We start from the raw sequence: 15,000 nt of genomic DNA on the forward strand, positions 1-15,000 counted from the left end.
GTCTTTGGTAAAAGCAATATGCTAGCCATACAGGAAGTGTCTTTGGTAAAAGCAATATGCTAGCCATACAGGAAGTGTCTTTGGTAAAAGCAATATGCTAGCCATACAGGAAGTGTCTTTGGTAAAAGCAATATGCTAGCCATACAGGAAGTGTCTTTGGTAAAAGCAATGTGCTAGCCATACTGTCATTTAAAACAGGGGTATTCAACCGGGGTTCCGCAGATCCCTAGAGGTACTGCAGAGGATCCGCAATTCATTTTAATTTATTTTAATGTGGATTTATATTTTTGTATTATTTCAATTTATTTATGAATATCGCTAGCAACAACAGAATAAACAAAATTGTAATTACATACCTACAGCAGAAAAGAGGAGAATATCTTCTTTCTAATGATGCAAACTTTATTTTTCAACTCCTAACATTGAGCAAATTACACTCACTGGAGTATCTGACATACTGTAGGCTTTGACAAAGCAGCCATGAATAGGCTACCAGTGTGGCAGCGCCACTGGCTTCTGGTAAGCTTTCTTGACTTGGACATACATTTGTTTCAACACATGGCTAACCTTTGTTTAACCAGCTAAACAGCTGCTCTTAACAAAAACGTGTTTTGAGTTACCTTTCTAGCTAATAGGCTATGGTAGAGTTTACACTTCCTCTTCCTGTTATAATGTGGGGAGGTCAAAACAATGACAACAACTATCTACCAAATCTATACATTTTAAAATGTTGATTACTTATCCTTGCCACTATCATTCACCTGGTGATAAGACACGTGAAAAAAAACATTTTTTGTTAACGTATGATGATGGTCCCTGGGTCACCGGTTTGCCTGGGAGGGGGTCCCTGGGTAAGAAAAGGTTTAAGACCCCTGACTTAAAAGAATAGAAGGAGATTGCACGCATGACTGTTAGTCACTTTGGATAAAAACGTCTGCTAAATGACATATAATATTCTGTTGTTAGATGACCTGTTGAGAGATGACCTCGTTGTCACTGAGGTACATGGGTCCGGAGGTGGCGTAGGCCGCATTCAGAGACTGGATGTTCTCCATGGAGAGGGTCTTTCCCCCGGGACCTCCTGTACTGTTGGTGCGACGGTGGCCGAGGTGCGGGGAGCGGGGCAGGCACGGGGAACGACCGGGACTCTGGCTGCTGCCGTTGTTGCCCTCCATCTTGGCAACGGAGCGGGCGCTGCCGTACATGGTCAGGGGTCAGGGGTTAAGGGTCAAGGGCTGGGGGTTAGGGGTTAAAGGTGAGATACTGAGACTCAGTGGACTCAGTGATCCTCCAATAGATATGGACTGTAGTGTCCTGATACAGAGAGAGTGTTACACTATGTGGTTACTGACTGGCAATCAGTCTTATCTGAAGGAGAGGAACAGATTGCTCATGTTCAAAGATGTCCTGTATTTCCTGGATGATTGGACTATGATGATTGGTAAACTTGGCTAGTAAGGTGGTTTTAACATCCAGTTAGTCCATGGGTCCTGGGATGAGGCAATGATCTGTAAGAGAGAGAGAGAGAGAAAATACTTCAAGCTAAAAAAGAAGAGAGAATTCACCACTCCCCTGAGTTACATCACTGAGAATTCACCACTCCCCTGAGTTACATCACTGAGAATTCACCACTCCCCTGAGTTACATCACTGAGAATTCACCACTCCCCTGAGTACATCCCTGAGAATTCACCACTACCCTGAGTCACATCACTGAGAATTCACCGCTCCCCTGAGTCACATCACTGAGAATTCACCACTACCCTGAGTTACATCACTGAGAATTCACCACTCCCCTGAGTTACATCACTGAGAATTCACCACTCCCCTGAGTTACATCACTGAGAATTCACCACTCCCCTGAGTTACATCACTGAGAATTCACCACTCCCCTGAGTTACATCACTGAGAATTCACCACTACCCTGAGTTACATCACTGAGAATTCACCACTCCCCTGAGTTACATCACTGAGAATTCACCACTCCCTGAGTTACATCACTGAGAATTCACCACTCCCCTGAGTTACATCACTGAGAATTCACCACTCCCCTGAGTCACATCACTGAGAATTCACCACTACCCTGAGTTATATCACTAAAAATTCACCACTCCCCTGAGTCACATCACTGAGAATTCACCACTCCCCTGAGTTACATCACTGAGAATTCACCACTACCCTGAGTTACATCACTGAGAATTCACCACTCCCCTGAGTCACATCACTGAGAATTCACCACTACCCTGAGTTACATCACTGAGAATTCACCACTCCCCTGAGTTACATCACTGAGAATTCACCACTCCCCTGAGTCACATCACTGAGAATTCACCACTCCCTGAGTCACATCACTGAGAATTCACCACTCCCCTGAGTTACATCACTGAGAATTCACCACTCCCCTGAGTTACATCACTGAGAATTCACCACTCCCCTGAGTCACATCACTGAGAATTCACCACTACCCTGAGTTACATCACTGAGAATTCACCACTACCCTGAGTTACATCACTGAGAATTCACCACTCCCCTGAGTCACATCACTGAGAATTCACCACTACCCTGAGTTACATCACTGAGAATTCACCACTACCCTGAGTTACATCACTGAGAATTCACCACTCCCCTGAGTCACATCACTGAGAATTCACCACTACCCTGAGTTACATCACTGAGAATTCACCGCTCCCCTGAGTCACATCACTGAGAATTCACCACTCCCCTGAGTCACATCACTGAGAATTCACCGCTCCCCTGAGTCACATCACTGAGAATTCACCACTACCCTGAGTTACATCACTGAGAATTCACCACTCCCCTGAGTTACATCACTGAGAATTCACCACTCCCCTGAGTTACATCACTGAGAATTCACCACTCCCCTGAGTTACATCACTGAGAATTCACCACTCCCCTGAGTCACATCACTGAGAATTCACCACTACCCTGAGTTATATCACTAAAAATTCACCACTCCCCTGAGTCACATCACTGAGAATTCACCACTCCCCTGAGTTACATCACTGAGAATTCACCACTACCCTGAGTTACATCACTGAGAATTCACCACTCCCCTGAGTCACATCACTGAGAATTCACCACTACCCTGAGTTACATCACTGAGAATTCACCACTCCCCTGAGTTACATCACTGAGAATTCACCACTCCCCTGAGTCACATCACTGAGAATTCACCACTCCCCTGAGTCACATCACTGAGAATTCACCACTCCCCTGAGTTACATCACTGAGAATTCACCACTCCCCTGAGTTACATCACTGAGAATTCACCACTCCCCTGAGTCACATCACTGAGAATTCACCACTACCCTGAGTTACATCACTGAGAATTCACCACTACCCTGAGTTACATCACTGAGAATTCACCACTCCCTGAGTCACATCACTGAGAATTCACCACTACCCTGAGTTACATCACTGAGAATTCACCACTACCCTGAGTTACATCACTGAGAATTCACCACTCCCCTGAGTCACATCACTGAGAATTCACCACTACCCTGAGTCACATCACTGAGAATTCACCACTCCCCTGAGTTACATCACTGAGAATTCACCACTACCCTGAGTCACATCACTGAGAATTCACCACTCCCCTGAGTTATATCACTGAGAATTCACCACTCCCCTGAGTTACATCACTGAGAATTCACCACTCCCCTGAGTCACATCACTGAGAATTCACCACTACCCTGAGTTACATCACTGAGAATTCACCACTCCCCTGAGTTACATCACTGAGAATTCACCACTCCCCTGAGTTACATCACTGAGAATTCACCACTCCCCTGAGTCACATCACTGAGAATTCACCACTCCCCTGAGTTACATCACTGAGAATTCACCACTCCCCTGAGTTACATCACTGAGAATTCACCACTACCCTGAGTTACATCACTGAGAATTCACCACTCCCCTGAGTTACATCACTGAGAATTCACCACTCCCCTGAGTTACATCACTGAGAATTCACCACTACCCTGAGTTACATCACTGAGAATTCACCACTCCCCTGAGTCACATCACTGAGAATTCACAGTGACATGGCAGCATGCGATAATGTAATAAGCTCTATAGAGTATGCTGCTCCTTTTGTAATGTGGTGTGTATGACAGTTCTGTGTACAGCAGACCACAGGAGGTTGGTGGCACCTTCATTGGGGAGGACGGGCTCGTGCTAATGGCTGCAGCGGAATAGGTGGAATGGTATCAAAAACATCAAACACATGGTTCCATGCCATTCCATTCGCTCCGTTCCAGCCGTTATTATGAGCCGTCCTCCCCTCAGCAGCCTCCACTGCAGCAGACACTACAGAGAATATGCCATGGAAGTTTCCATTTATAGCTCACAGGTGTACAGAAACACCACATACAATATCTTAGTATAGTATACACACAATAGTCAAGACACACAGACACACACATGAATGCAGGACAGAGGACACAGGCTGCAGTAGAGACACTACATGCAGGACAGAGGACACAGGCTGCAGTAGAGACACTACATGCAGGACAGAGGACACAGGCTGCAGTAGAGACACTACATGCAGGACAGAGGACACAGGCTGCAGTAGAGACACTACATGCAGGACAGAGGACACAGGCTGCAGTAGAGACACTACATGCAGGACAGAGGACACAGGCTGCAGTAGAGACACTACATGCAGGACAGAGGACACAGGCTGTAGTAGAGACACTACATGCAGGACAGAGGACACAGGCTGCAGTAGAGACACTACATGCAGGACAGAGGACACAGGCTGTAGTAGAGACACTACATGCAGGACAGAGGACACAGGCTGCAGTAGAGACACTACATGCAGGACAGAGGACACAGGCTGCAGTAGAGACACTACATGCAGGACAGAGGACACAGGCTGCAGTAGAGACACTACATGCAGGACAGAGGACACAGGCTGCAGTAGAGACACTACATGCAGGACAGAGGACACAGGCTGCAGTAGAGACACTACATGCAGGACAGAGGACACAGGCTGTAGTAGAGACACTACATGCAGGACAGAGGACACAGGCTGCAGTAGAGACACTACATGCAGGACAGAGGACACAGGCTGCAGTAGAGACACTACATGCAGGACAGAGGACACAGGCTGCAGTAGAGACACTACATGCAGGACAGAGGACACAGGCTGCAGTAGAGACACTACATGCAGGACAGAGGACACAGGCTGCAGTAGAGACACTACATGCAGGACAGAGGACACAGGCTGTAGTAGAGACACTACATGCAGGACAGAGGACACAGGCTGCAGTAGAGACACTACATGCAGGACAGAGGACACAGGCTGCAGTAGAGACACTACATGCAGGACAGAGGACACAGGCTGCAGTAGAGACACTACATGCAGGACAGAGGACACAGGCTGTAGTAGAGAGAGAGAGGACAGTGGCTGGCGTCTGTCAGACACTGTCCCAGTTGAGCAAATAATGGCCTAATGAACAGTTCTGGAATAATCATTCTCCTCACCTGCCACTCTCCTGCCTCCTCTCCTCCCTTCCCTTCCCCTCATCTCACCTCCCCTTCTCACCTCTCCTCCCTCCCTCCCCCCTTCTCTCCTCTCCTCTCCTCTCCTCTCCAGACTCCTGGCCAGGTCCAGGTCCAGGCTGTATCTGGGTCACTCACATGCCATACTGTATTTACTCTAGCTGCCTGCCTGCCTGTGTGGGTGGGTGGGTGGATGACTCCCCGCCAGCAGACGAGCTGCTCTGTTCTTTTCCCTGTGCTGTGCTTCTCTCATATAATACACTCTCTCTCTCTCTCTCTACTCTCTCTCTCTCTCTCTCTCTCTCTCTCTCTCTCTCTCTCTCTCTCTCTCTCTCTCTCTCTCTCTCTCTCTCTCTCTCTCTCTCTCTCCCTCTCTCTCTCTCTCTCTCTCTCTCTCTCTCTCTCTCTCTCTCTCTCTCTCTCTCTCTCTCTCTCTCTCTCTCTCTCTCTCTCTCTCTCTCTCTCTCTCTCTCTCTCTCTCTCTCTCTCTCTCTCTCTCTCCCCCTCCCTTACCCTCTCTCTGTGCATCTTCTTCTTGTCTCCCTCTCTCCCTTTCCTACTCTCTCTCCCTTCATCTCTCCCTTCCTCTCTCTCTTCTAGTAAGCTATACACATACTCCCTGCCTAATAATCACCTCTCTGTGATTTCCATAATAAATTGTGTTCCAGACAGAGTCACACTGCCCTTTTCTAACTGAAGCAACACGCCTGCCATTCCACACACACAAGCGCGCAGGCAAAAACACACTCAATACACAGTCTGCCTCCGCAAGCCGTTGGAAAATCCAATACCCAATACAGTCTTTCTTCATCAGTGGATATGGACTAGCTCCCTCAAACTCAACTCTGGACCTCGAAGCCAGTTCCACTGCATTTTTTCATTGTTCTCCTCTAATCAGGGATGATTTAGACCTGGGACACCAGGTGTGTTGTGCAATTAATTATCAGGTAGAACAGAAAACCAGCAGGCTCCGGACCTCGTTGGGTACGAGTTGAATACCCCTGGACTAGCTAATTCATAAACAGCAACATCAGGGAATATCAACTATTGTTCCATCTATCCAGGCCATATCCAGTGGTATCGGTGGATAAAGCCTAGTCTTGGATTGCCAGACATCACACTGTATTGTCACTCTAACACAATGCCTGAAAAACTGGAGAGGAGGAGGTTAGATATAGTCTAAAACCCTTGGACCTATGCCATGCTATCAGTATATATTATACAGTTGCCTAAGACCGTTATAATGAGACTAACAGGAGGACAGCCTCCATGTGTTGACTACTACAGTAATGACTAACAGGAGGACAGCCTCCATGTGTTGACTACTACAGTAATGACAAACTGGAGGACAGCCTCCATGTGTTGACTACTACAGTAATGACTAACAGGAGGACAGCCTCCATGTGTTGACTACTACAGTAATGACTAACAGGAGGACAGCCTCCATGTGTTGACTACTACAGTAATGACTAACAGGAGGACAGCCTCCATGTGTTGACTACTACAATAATGACTAACAGGAGGACAGCCTCCATGTGTTGACTACTACAGTAATGACTAACAGGAGGACAGCCTCCATGTGTTGACTACTACAGTAATGACTAACAGGAGGACAGCCTCCATGTGTTGACTACTGCAGTAATGAGACTAACAGGAGGACAGTCTCCATGTGTTGACTACTACAGTAATGAGACTAACAGGAGGACAGCCTTCATGTGTTGACTACTGCAGTAATGAGACTAACAGGAGGACAGCCTCCATGTGTTGACTACTACAGTAATGACTAACAGGAGGACAGCCTCCATGTGTTGACTACTACAGTAATGACTAACAGGAGGACAGCCTCCATGTATTGACTACTACAGTAATGACTAACAGGAGGACAGCCTCCATGTGTTGACTACTACAGTAATGACTAACAGGAGGACAGCCTCCATGTGTTGACTACTACAGTAATGACTAACAGGAGGACAGCCTCCATGTGTTGACTACTACAGTAATGACTAACAGGAGGACAGCCTCCATGTGTTTACTACTGCAGTAATGAGACTAACAGGAGGACAGCCTCCATGTGTTGACTACTACAGTAATGAGACTAACAGGAGGACAGCCTCCATGTGTTGACTACTACAGTAATGACTAACAGGAGGACAGCCTCCATGTACTGACTACTGCAGTAATGACTAACAGGAGGACAGCCTCCATGTATTGACTACTACAGTAATGACTAACAGGAGGACAGCCTCCATGTATTGACTACTACAGTAATGACTAACAGGAGGACAGCCTCCATGTGTTGACTACTACAGTAATGACTAACAGGAGGACAGCCTCCATGTATTGACTACTACAGTAATGACTAACAGGAGGACAGCCTCCATGTGTTGACTACTGCAGTAATGACTAACAGGAGGACAGCCTCCATGTGTTGACTACTACAGTAATGACTAACAGGAGGACAGCCTCCATGTGTTGACTACTACAGTAATGAGACTAACAGGAGGACAGCCTCCATGTGTTGACTACTACAGTAATGAGACTAACAGGAGGACAGCCTCCATGTGTTGACTACTGCAGTAATGAGACTAACAGGAGGACAGCCTCCATGTGTTGACTACTACAGTAATGAGACTAACAGGAGGACAGCCTCCATGTGTTGACTACTACAATAATGAGACTAACAGGAGGACAGCCTCCATGTGTTGACTACTACAGTAATGAGACTAACAGGAGGACAGCCTCCATGTGTTGACTACTGCAGTAATGACTAACAGGAGGACAGCCTCCATGTATTGACTACTACAGTAATGAGACTAACAGGAGGACAGCCTCCATGTGTTGACTACTACAGTAATGACTAACAGGAGGACAGCCTCCATGTATTGACTACTGCAGTAATGACTAACAGGAGGACAGCCTCCATGTATTGACTACTACAGTAATGACTAACAGGAGGACATCCTCCATGTGTTGACTACTACAGTAATGAGACTAACAGGAGGACAGCCTCCATGTATTGACTACTACAGTAATGACTAACAGGAGGACATCCTCCATGTATTGACTACTGCAGTAATGACTAACAGGAGGACAGCCTCCATGTATTGACTACTACAGTAATGACTAACAGGAGGACAGCCTCCATGTATTGACTACTACAGTAATGACTAACAGGAGGACAGCCTCCATGTCTTGACTACTACAGTAATGACTAACAGGAGGACAGCCTCCATGTGTTGACTACTACAGTAATGACTAACAGGAGGACAGCCTCCATGTGTTGACTACTACAGTAATGACTAACAGGAGGACAGCCTCCATGTGTTTACTACTGCAGTAATGAGACTAACAGGAGGACAGCCTCCATGTGTTGACTACTACAGTAATGAGACTAACAGGAGGACAGCCTCCATGTGTTGACTACTACAGTAATGACTAACAGGAGGACAGCCTCCATGTATTGACTACTGCAGTAATGACTAACAGGAGGACAGCCTCCATGTATTGACTACTACAGTAATGACTAACAGGAGGACAGCCTCCATGTATTGACTACTACAGTAATGACTAACAGGAGGACAGCCTCCATGTGTTGACTACTACAGTAATGACTAACAGGAGGACAGCCTCATGTATTGACTACTACAGTAATGACTAACAGGAGGACAGCCTCCATGTGTTGACTACTGCAGTAATGACTAACAGGAGGACAGCCTCCATGTGTTGACTACTACAGTAATGACTAACAGGAGGACAGCCTCCATGTGTTGACTACTACAGTAATGAGACTAACAGGAGGACAGCCTCCATGTGTTGACTACTACAGTAATGAGACTAACAGGAGGACAGCCTCCATGTGTTGACTACTGCAGTAATGAGACTAACAGGAGGACAGCCTCCATGTGTTGACTACTACAGTAATGAGACTAACAGGAGGACAGCCTCCATGTGTTGACTACTACAATAATAAGACTAACAGGAGGACAGCCTCCATGTGTTGACTACTACAGTAATGAGACTAACAGGAGGACAGCCTCCATGTGTTGACTACTGCAGTAATGACTAACAGGAGGACAGCCTCCATGTATTGACTACTACAGTAATGAGACTAACAGGAGGACAGCCTCCATGTGTTGATTACTGCAGTAATGACTAACAGGAGGACAGCCTCCATGTATTGACTACTACAGTAATGAGACTAACAGGAGGACAGCCTCCATGTGTTGACTACTACAGTAATGAGACTAACAGGAGGACAGCCTCCATGTATTGACTACTGCAGTAATGACTAACAGGAGGACAGCCTCCATGTGTTGACTACTACAGTAATGAGACTAACAGGAGGACAGCCTCCATGTGTTGACTACTACAGTAATGAGACTAACAGGAGGACAGCCTCCATGTGTTGACTACTGCAGTAATGAGACTAACAGGAGGACAGCCTCCATGTGTTGACTACTACAGTAATGAGACTAACAGGAGGACAGCCTCCATGTGTTGACTACTACAATAATGAGACTAACAGGAGGACAGCCTCCATGTGTTGACTACTACAGTAATGAGACTAACAGGAGGACAGCCTCCATGTGTTGACTACTGCAGTAATGACTAACAGGAGGACAGCCTCCATGTATTGACTACTACAGTAATGAGACTAACAGGAGGACAGCCTCCATGTGTTGATTACTGCAGTAATGACTAACAGGAGGACAGCCTCCATGTATTGACTACTACAGTAATGAGACTAACAGGAGGACAGCCTCCATGTGTTGACTACTACAGTAATGACTAACAGGAGGACAGCCTCCATGTATTGACTACTGCAGTAATGACTAACAGGAGGACAGCCTCCATGTATTGACTACTACAGTAATGACTAACAGGAGGACATCCTCCATGTGTTGACTACTACAGTAATGAGACTAACAGGAGGACAGCCTCCATGTATTGACTACTACAGTAATGACTAACAGGAGGACATCCTCCATGTATTGACTACTGCAGTAATGACTAACAGGAGGACAGCCTCCATGTATTGACTACTACAGTAATGACTAACAGGAGGACAGCCTCCATGTATTGACTACTACAGTAATGACTAACAGGAGGACAGCCTCCATGTATTGACTACTGCAGTAATGAGACTAACAGGAGGACAGCCTCCATGTGTTGACTCTCTTCTCTGTGTTCAATGGTGCGTTCACATCTCTCCCTCCCTCCCTCCCTCCCTCCCTCCCTTCCTTCCTTCCTTCCTTCCTTCCTTCCTTCCTTCCTTCCTTCCTTCCTTCCTTCCTTCCTTCCTTCCTTCCTTCCTTCCCCTTCCCTCCCTCCCTCCCTCCCTCCCTCCCTCCCTTCCTTCCTCCCTCCCTCCCTCCCTCCCTGCCTCACTCAAATGAAGTGTAAAGTGTGTAGGTGGATGATCTGCTTAAGGGACTGTCATCTCTGCCTCTCTGACAACCCAATAACATCTCATTCTGTGGTTAGTTTGATGCTAATCATCTTAATTTATCTGGTTGAGTCACAGTGAAGGGGAATAATACAGCTATAATACAACAAATACAGTTAAACCATTGGAGGACTTTGCTACTGTGTTCTCACAAAGCCAGACGCAGTATTGTCACGTTCACTCTGCAGCCTGCCATGCAAGGCTATTGTGAGGATGATCACTATAGAAGACACTCTCTTCTACATAACAGTAAATAGCTGGGCTTGCAACAAGGCAGAGAGGGAAAGAGGGAAAGAGTGAGAAACATAGAGAGGAAGAGGGACTTGAGAGAGAGGGACAGACAGACATATAAAAGAGAGAGGAGGATTATTATTGTTGTGAGTATTCCACTGCCTCTGTGCCTTAGTGGGTTCTAATTCTAGTGTTCCATAAAGCCAGCATAATCAGCTACTGTTTGTCAGGAGCCTGCTGATACACTGTCGAAAACTGATAAAGACATCACACACACACACACACACACACACACACACACACACACACACACACACACACATAAAGATATCCCAGAATGATGCCGGCCCTGGAGGAACTTTGGATGGAGCAGAGCTGAGGTTATTGGCAACCTGACTCCTCATAACTGGCTCCTGTAAACAGCTAGATAGTTGGTCAACAAGTGAAACCCAGACATGCTTGTCCCAGACCTGCTGTTTTCAACTCTCTCTCTCTACCGCACATGCTATTTCAACCTCTAAATGCCCGGCTATGAAAAGCCAAGTGAAATGTACTGCTGATGTACTGCCCTGTTGCAACTTCTACAATCACTGTGATTATTATTTGACCCTGCTGGTCATCTATGGCCATGTACTGTTATAATCTCCACCCCTCAGAGCCTGGTTCCTCTCTAGGTTTCTTCCTAGGTTTCTGACTTTCTAGGGAGTTTGTCCTAGCCACTGTGCTTCTACATCTGCATGGCTTGCTGTTTGAGGTTTTAGGCTGGGTTTTCTGTATAGCACTTTGTGACATCTGCTGATGTAAAACGGGCTTTATAAATACATTTGATTGAATTTGATTGAAACCCAATCTGAGACCATAATTAAGCATTTTACACAACACTATGGACGGAGAGAGAGAGATTAAGGGAGAGAGGGAGAGAGAGGGAAGGAGAGAGAGAAGCAAGAGAGATAGAAGGCATAGCCAGGGACCACATCTAACCTCCTAACTACAGTATGTCTAGGAATAGAAGGCTTGCAACCTTCTGCATCATCTGATGTATGACATTCAGCTGGATCAAAGGGCCCTGTGTCTTAACCATCTCTCCATTCAGCAGGATCAAAGGGCCCTGTGTCTTCACCATCTCTCCATTCAGCAGGATCAAAGGGCCCTGTGTCTTCACCATCTCTCCATTCAGCTGGATCAAAGGGCCCTGTGTCTTAACCATCTCTCCATTCAGCAGGATCAAAGGGGCCCTGTGTCTTCACCATCTCTCCATTCAGCAGGATCAAAGGGCCCTGTGTCTTCACCATCTCTCCATTCAGCAGGATCAAAGGGCCCTGTGTCTTCACCATCTCTCCATTCAGCTGGATCAAAGGGCCCTGTGTCTTAACCATCTCTCCATTCAGCAGGATCAAAGGGCCCTGTGTCTTCACCATCTCTCCATTCAGCAGGATCAAAGGGCCCTGTGTCTTAACCATCTCTCCATTCAGCAGGATCAAAGGGCCCTGTGTCTTCACCATCTCTCCATTCAGCAGGATCAAAGGGCCCTGTGTCTTCACCATCTCTCCATTCAGCAGGATCAAAGGGCCATGTGTCTTCACCATCTCTCCATTCAGCAGGATCAAAGGGCCCTGTGTCTTCACCATCTCTCCATTCAGCTGGATCAAAGGGCCCTGTGTCTTCACCATCTCTCCATTCAGCAGGATCAAAGGGCCCTGTGTCTTAACCATCTCTCCATTCAGCAGGATCAAAGGGCCCTGTGTCTTCACCATCTCTCCATTCAGCAGGATCAAAGGGCCCTGTGTCTTCACCATCTCTCCATTCAGCAGGATCAAAGGGCCCTGTGTCTTCACCATCTCTCCATTCAGCAGGATCAAAGGGCCCTGTGTCTTCACCATCTCTCCATTCAGCAGGATCAAAGGGCCCTGTGTCTTCACCATCTCTCCATTCAGCAGGATCAAAGGGCCCTGTGTCTTCACCATCTCTCCATTCAGCAGGATCAAAGGGCCCTGTGTCTTCACCATCTCTCCATTCAGCAGGATCAAAGGGCCCTGTGTCTTCACCATCTCTCCATTCAGCAGGATCAAAGGGCCCTGTGTCTTCACCATCTCTCCATTCAGCAGGATCAAAGGGCCCTGTGTCTTCACCATCTCTCCATTCAGCAGGATCAAAGGGCCCTGTGTCTTCACCATCTCTCCATTCAGCTGGATCAAAGGGCCCTGTGTCTTCACCATCTCTCCATTCAGCAGGATCAAAGGGCCCCTGTGTCTTCACCATCTCTCCATTCAGCAGGATCAAAGGGCCCTGTGTCTTCACCATCTCTCCATTCAGCAGGATCAAAGGGCCCTGTGTCTTCACCATCTCTCCATTCAGCAGGATCAAAGGGCCCTGTGTCTTCACCATCTCTCCATTCAGCAGGATCAAAGGGCCCTGTGTCTTCACCATCTCTCCATTCAGCAGGATCAAAGGGCCCTGTGTCTTCACCATCTCTCCATTCAGCAGGATCAAAGGGCCCTGTGTCTTCACCATCTCTCCATTCAGCAGGATCAAAGGGCCCTGTGTCTTCACCATCTCTCCATTCAGCAGGATCAAAGGGCCCTGTGTCTTCACCATCTCTCCATTCAGCAGGATCAAAGGGCCCTGTGTCTTCACCATCTCTCCATTCAGCAGGATCAAAGGGCCCTGTGTCTTCACCATCTCTCCATTCAGCAGGATCAAAGGGCCCTGTGTCTTCACCATCTCTCCATTCAGCAGGATCAAAGGGCCCTGTGTCTTCACCATCTCTCCATTCAGCAGGATCAAAGGGCCCTGTGTCTTCACCATCTCTCCATTCAGCAGGATCAAAGGGCCCTGTGTCTTCACCATCTCTCCATTCAGCAGGATCAAAGGGCCCTGTGTCTTCACCATCTCTCCATTCAGCAGGATCAAAGGGCCCTGTGTCTTCACCATCTCTCCATTCAGCAGGATCAAAGGGCCCTGTGTCTTCACCATCTCTCCATTCAGCAGGATCAAAGGGCCCTGTGTCTTCACCATCTCTCCATTCAGCAGGATCAAAGGGCCCTGTGTCTTCACCATCTCTCCATTCAGCTGGATCAAAGGGCCCTGTGTCTTCACCATCTCTCCATTCAGCAGGATCAAAGGGCCCTGTGTCTTCACCATCTCTCCATTCAGCAGGATCAAAGGGCCCTGTGTCTTCACCATCTCTCCATTCAGCAGGATCAAAGGGCCCGGTGTCTTCACCATCTCTCCATTCAGCAGGATCAAAGGGCCCTGTGTCTTCACCATCTCTCCATTCAGCAGGATCAAAGGGCCCTGTGTCTTCACCATCTCTCCATTCAGCAGGATCAAAGGGCCCTGTGTCTTCACCATCTCTCCATTCAGCAGGATCAAAGGGCCCTGTGTCTTCACCATCTCTCCATTCAGCAGGATCAAAGGGCCCTGTGTCTTCACCATCTCTCCATTCAGCAGGATCAAAGGGCCCTGTGTCTTCACCATCTCTCCATTCAGCAGGATCAAAGGGCCCTGTGTCTTCACCATCTCTCCATTCAGCAGGATCAAAGGGCCCTGTGTCTTCACCATCTCTCCATTCAGCAGGATCAAAGGGCCCTGTGTCTTCACCATCTCTCCATATGAGGCTGTTTGTTCAGTCAGACACTGTCCAGTTTAAAACCATCTCATTGTTCCTATGAACCGGCTCACAGGATTCACAAGACACCACGCCTCCACACGCCCAGCCTGTGGCGTTTCACTCTCTAACCTCCATCGCTGTAAACAAACGGTCCTCCTCCTCCCCCCTCAGGTGACATGACACTGTAA

The 15,000-nt window shown here is 47.4% G+C and overlaps 1 protein-coding gene across 11 annotated transcripts in view; it reads right to left on the bottom strand.

Annotated features, from left to right (window-relative positions):
- The window catches only part of LOC121559980 (ELKS/Rab6-interacting/CAST family member 1-like), a 507,203-nt gene that overhangs the window by 475,807 nt on the left and 16,396 nt on the right, over nucleotides 1-15,000 (bottom strand). For all 11 annotated transcript variants that reach the window (XM_045213525.1, XM_045213520.1, XM_045213519.1 and 8 more), the window contains exon 2: nucleotides 972-1,508. In XM_045213525.1, coding sequence (XP_045069460.1) covers nucleotides 972-1,205 — 234 coding nt within the window. In that variant the 5' untranslated portion in view covers nucleotides 1,206-1,508. The remainder of the gene's footprint in view (nucleotides 1-971; nucleotides 1,509-15,000) is intronic.

The sequence above is a fragment of the Coregonus clupeaformis genome, unplaced genomic scaffold, assembly GCF_020615455.1.
Source record: "Coregonus clupeaformis isolate EN_2021a unplaced genomic scaffold, ASM2061545v1 scaf0120, whole genome shotgun sequence".
Taxonomy (NCBI): domain Eukaryota; kingdom Metazoa; phylum Chordata; class Actinopteri; order Salmoniformes; family Salmonidae; genus Coregonus; species Coregonus clupeaformis.